The sequence below is a fragment of the plastid genome of Solanum stenotomum (assembly GCF_019186545.1).
Source record: "Solanum stenotomum voucher PI 320364 plastid, complete genome".
In the NCBI taxonomy this organism is placed as follows: domain Eukaryota; kingdom Viridiplantae; phylum Streptophyta; class Magnoliopsida; order Solanales; family Solanaceae; genus Solanum; species Solanum stenotomum.
The window spans coordinates 50001-55000 of NC_041607.1; the positions used below are offsets into that span (position 1 = coordinate 50001).

General features: G+C 36.4%; 5 protein-coding genes and 2 non-coding genes across 7 annotated transcripts in view; 1 reads left to right on the forward strand and 6 right to left on the reverse strand. All coding sequences in view use genetic code 11, as the record gives it.

Annotated features, from left to right (window-relative positions):
• Positions 1-137: 137 nt before the first annotated feature.
• On the reverse strand, positions 138-614 carry ndhJ. Its single transcript has one exon. It carries the CDS (start codon positions 612-614, stop codon positions 138-140), a length of 477 nt encoding a protein of 158 aa, YP_009586670.1.
• Positions 615-719: 105 nt separating this feature from the next.
• Positions 720-1397, reverse strand: ndhK. The gene has a single exon. It carries the CDS (start codon positions 1395-1397, stop codon positions 720-722), a length of 678 nt encoding a protein of 225 aa, YP_009586671.1.
• Positions 1398-1453: 56 nt separating this feature from the next.
• On the reverse strand, positions 1454-1816 carry ndhC. Its single transcript has one exon. The coding sequence runs from the start codon at positions 1814-1816 to the stop codon at positions 1454-1456; it is 363 nt and encodes a 120-aa protein (YP_009586672.1).
• A 1102-nt stretch (positions 1817-2918) lies between these two features.
• trnV-UAC lies at positions 2919-3562 on the reverse strand. The gene is made up of 2 exons: positions 3525-3562; positions 2919-2953 (listed from the first exon to the last, which is right to left on the reverse strand). It is a non-coding gene; the product is annotated as a tRNA-Val (tRNA).
• Positions 3563-3751: 189 nt separating this feature from the next.
• On the forward strand, positions 3752-3824 carry trnM-CAU. Its single transcript has one exon. It is a non-coding gene; the product is annotated as a tRNA-Met (tRNA).
• Positions 3825-4045: 221 nt separating this feature from the next.
• Positions 4046-4447, reverse strand: atpE. Its single transcript has one exon. It carries the CDS (start codon positions 4445-4447, stop codon positions 4046-4048), a length of 402 nt encoding a protein of 133 aa, YP_009586673.1.
• Positions 4444-5000, reverse strand: part of atpB — a 1497-nt gene continuing 940 nt past the window's right edge. Inside the window, exon 1 of the mRNA in view lies at positions 4444-5000. This exon is cut by the window's right edge and continues 940 nt beyond it. Coding sequence (YP_009586674.1) covers positions 4444-5000 — 557 coding nt within the window.

Below are 5000 nucleotides of genomic sequence, written 5' to 3' on the forward strand. Positions count from 1 at the left end.
GAAAGAAGTATCTTCCAAATAAATGTGAGAATTCCAATGAATCCCTAATTGTCTTTTGTTGTTAGGCTTAATCTATAACAAAACGTGCAATCCTTGAATATCTGAAATTGTCTAAGTGGAAATAGCTTTCTTATCATTCAATGAGCATCTTGTATTTCATAAAAATTGGGGGCAATATAATCCTTACGTAAGGGCCATCCTATCCAACTTTCAGGCATTAAGATACGTTTCAAGCGTGGATGATTATCGTAAGAGATTCCCAACATATCATATGATTCTCGTTCTTGAAAATCCACGCTTTTCCAAACCCAGAAAACAGACGGAATTCTAGGATTCCTCCTGGAGGCAAATACTTTTATGCATAGCTCTTCTGGTTGATCCACATCATCCTCTATTCTCGTAAGATGATACACACTAGCTAACAGCCCGCCAGGCGCTACATCATAGGCACATTGAGAGCGTAGATAGTTGTACCCATATACATAAAAAATGACAGCAATGGAATGCCAATCCTCGGGCTTTATTTGTAAAGTCTCTATTCCTTGGTAATCAAAGCCCAAAGATCTATGAATTAGCCCATGCTTGACTAGCCAAGCAGACAAACGACCCTGCATCTTTTTTATCTCTCCCGCATTTTTATTTGTATAAGTATTTCACATTTACGATGAAATTTATGAAAATTGACCCACCACTTCTTATTCTGGACAAAGGAATCCTGTCTAATTCACTAATTCGGCGGAAGATACTGAATTTTTGTATTTGAAAAAGATTTCCGTAGGGATCTCTGAAGTAGATGGTGGTTGATAAAGAACTCTTTGATCATAATTTCCCGTATGAATACTGCGTCGAACATGAAACTTGTGGTTGGTAGTAAAACACCGATTCGCTCGTTGAGACCTAATTCGATCTTCATAGAGTTCTCGAGATATTTTCTTACGAAGTTTTGTTATAGCATCTATAACCGCTTCCGGTTTAGGTGGACAACCTGGCAAATATACATCTACAGGAATTAGCTTATCGACTCCCCGAACAGTACTATAAGAATCGGTACTGAACATCCCGCCTGTAATTGTACAGGCTCCCATAGCAATAACATATTTTGGTTCGGGCATTTGCTCATATAATCTCACTAAAGAGGGGGCCATTTTCATTGTTACTGTTCCGGCTGTTAAAATTAGATCCGATTGTCTAGGACTCGATCTTGGTACGAGTCCATAACGATCAAAGTCGAAGCGTGAGCCTATTAGTGAAGCAAATTCAATGAAGCAACAACTGGTACCATAGAGAAGCGGCCATAAACTAGAGAGTCTTGACCAATTTGAAAGATCATTTAATGTAGTTGAAATAACTGAATTTGGGGCTGTTCGATCAAGTAAAGGAAACTGAATGGAATTCATAACTGTCTCAATCTTATTTTTTCCGTTTTTCTTTTTATTGTCTGAATATTCAGGAGCTAAGACCATTCCAATGCCCCCTTTCGCCATGCATAAACTAAACCAATAATTAAGATAAGCACGAAAATGAAAGCTTCTATAAATACAGATACACCCAATACGTCGAAACTCATTGCCCATGGATAAAGAAAAACCGTTTCAACATCAAAAACAACAAAAACTAGAGCAAACATATAATAACGGATTCGAAATTGTAACCAAGCATCGCCCATTGGTTCTATACCCGACTCATAAGTAGAAAGTTTCTCCGGCCCTTTGCTAATCGGGGCTAACACTCCGGAAATGAAAAATGCCAAAATAGGAACAAGGATGGATATTATTAGAAATGCCCAAAAAAAATCATATTCGTAAAGCAGAAACATAAACGCACTCCTATGAACGTGGAAAATATACCGGATTCAATTGGTCGATTCGAATTGGAATTGTCAAGTCATCCATAACTATTTAGTCAAAACAAGAATTCATTTTGGTCGAACCGCCTAGTTTGCTTTGTTTATTGGTTTATTGTAGGGCATATCTCATTGCAAGATTCATCGACTGGAATCCGATTTTATTTCCATTATACTTATTTCCATTTTATTTAGTTAGTAGAACCCTCTAACTATATACTTCGACAAATTCTCCTGTTTCTCTTGTTTTTTTCTCTAAAGACGGGGAATTCGAAATTAATTACTTATCTTATTTCTTCTTTAATTAGAAATTCTTTAAAGATTTCTATTTATTTCTATAAATAGAATCAGGAGGTCTTTATTTTCATTTTTTTCTTAGTGATTTAGAATAGAACAAGTAATCAAATAGAAGAGAATGTATAGGAATTGCCATCTCAAGATTTAGAAGATCTTGTGTTGGTATATTCCTTTTATTATTATTTAATTATTATTTATTATTTCATTATTATTTAATAATAGTATTAGGATTCGAATCCAGGTGGAGGGGTTTTTCTTGGTTGAATACAGAAAAAGAAGACTACCTTTTTTTGTTGTGCTTCGCTAGGTCGAGGTAAGTAAGGTATACGAAGGAAAAGCCTATTTGACAATGAAAGTGACCAAAGATATTCATTTTTCAAAAAACTTTAGCTTGTACACAAATACAGCAGGCCTTTCCTAAATCCATGTGAATTCCTCTTCGTAGTTTTGCATTTCACCAGGCCCGTGAAATGAGTTGACTTCCAAAATTCAATAAGATTGGGGATATCAAAAGAAAGGGAGTCTCACTAATTCTTTTATTGTGGATATGAATATGTAATTCGCCTCCGAAGATTAATGACGAAAGGTTGGTTTGTTTATCTGCAATTGCAAAAATCAATATCTATTGGATCCATTGATATGCGTTTTTTCTTTCATCTGCTTAAACGATTGCCGTGAGTAAACTTATAGGAATAATTGGATTTCATTTAGTTACAAGCAAGAAATAATAATGAAGAAATGCAAATTATACAATTTTTTTTTGCATTTTTCATTTTTATAGGGCTATACGGACTCGAACCGTAGACCTTCTCGGTAAAACAGATCAAACTTATTATTATTAAAATGATCTGAACTGTTTCAAAGACCCAACATGCATTTTTTTTTGCATTGGGCTCCTTCATTAACTGATCTAAATATCAGTTAGTCTGCCATTTTTTTTCTTGACAGAAAAAAAGATAAGGAAATGGCTCCATGTGCTCTGATTCATTATTTGGGAGCATTACCAAAGTGTTTCAAAGGTGGGATTATCTTGACGTAGGTCTGTCTCTGGCCTAGATCAACCTAAGTTAAATGAAGTCTCTATCGTTCTGCTTAAAAATCAAATATGAAACTTCATACACCTTAAAGTTCATATGACGAAAAGAGATTTTTTTGAGGTCCTTATACTCATTATGCCTAGCATTGAATAGACTGGGTATTCACCTTATCAAGATCTCAAATCAATGATGGGGTCTGTTTGGCACCTCCTAAATGGGTGTCCAAATTGGACCGAACCCTTTGTCAGGCTATGGTTCCCTCAAAGTTATGGAGTAAGACATCGATTTCTCAACAAGATCAATTTTTCTGATTGTATGATGAACTCCCTTGAAAAACATTGGCGCGCGTGTAAACGAGTTGCTCTACCAACTGAGCTATAGCCCTTAGTGCTTGTGATACATATTTTATCATGTAGGTAAATTCTTGTCAAGAGAAATATTCCATGATCCAACATCAAGAATCTTTGATCTCTTTGAGTGGTATTCCTTAGATTAGTATTGCTTATAAGTAATATGATATTTATAATCCATCGACAGGATGGGTTTCATTTGGTTCTCTTTGGGATGATAAATGACCTACTTAACTCAGTGGTTAGAGTACTGCTTTCATACGGCGGGAGTCATTGGTTCAAATCCAATAGTAGGTAAAACTTATTAGATACCAGAGTCAATGGTATCTAATAAGGTTTACAACCCACCTTTAGTGATATTTATTTTTTGATTTTGTATCTTTTCTATTTCATTTTTTAATTTGAATTTTTGCATCAGAATTGGATTCTGTTTGATTGTATTTGATTGTATTCACCCGACAGAATCTAAATAGGATTAGAAAGAGAACTTCTTTTTATTATTCGAACGTACCAACTAGTTATGAAATCGGATTGCTAGCCTCCACCCGTGTTCTAGCTCGTCGGAGAGCTAGATTTGCCTCAATTTTTTGTCTCCTTCCTTCAGCCTTTTTCACATTAGCTTCCGCTATTTCAAGAGTTTGCTGAGCTTCTTGTGGATTAATGTCACTACCCTTCTCCGCATCATTTACTAAAACAGTGATCTCATTATTTCCTATTCTAGCAAAACCACCCATCAGAGCCATCGTTAACCATTGGTCGTTAAGGCGTATTCTCAAAATCCCTATATCTACAGCTGTGGCAATAGGGGCGTGATTTGGTAATATGCCAATTTGACCACTATTAGTAGATAAAACAATTTCTTCCACTTCTGAATCCCAAACAATTCGATTAGGGGTCAGTACACTAAGATTTAAGGTCATTTCTTCAAATTGCTCTCCATTTCTAAGTTCATAGCCTTCGCGGTAGCTTCATCGATAGTACCTACCAAATAAAAGGCCTGTTCAGGAAGACCATCTAATTCTCCGGAAAGGATCAATTGAAATCCTCGAATTGTTTCTGCTAGACCAACATATTTCCCTGGAGAACCGGTAAATACTTCTGCTACGAAAAAGGGTTGTGATAAGAAACGCTCAATTTTTCGCGCTCTTGCTACGAGTAAACGATCCTCTTCGGATAATTCGTCCAATCCAAGGATAGCTATAATGTCCTGAAGTTCTTTGTAACGTTGTAAAGTTTGCTTAACTCTTTGGGCGGTTTCGTAATGTTCCTCACCAACGATCCGAGGTTGAAGCATGGTTGACGTTGAATCTAAAGGATCTACTGCTGGATAAATACCTTTGGCAGCCAATCCTCTTGATAGTACGGTAGTAGCATCTAAATGTGCAAATGTCGTAGCAGGAGCAGGGTCGGTCAAATCGTCTGCGGGTACATAAACTGCTTGAATAGAGGTTATGGACCCGTCTTTGGTAGAAG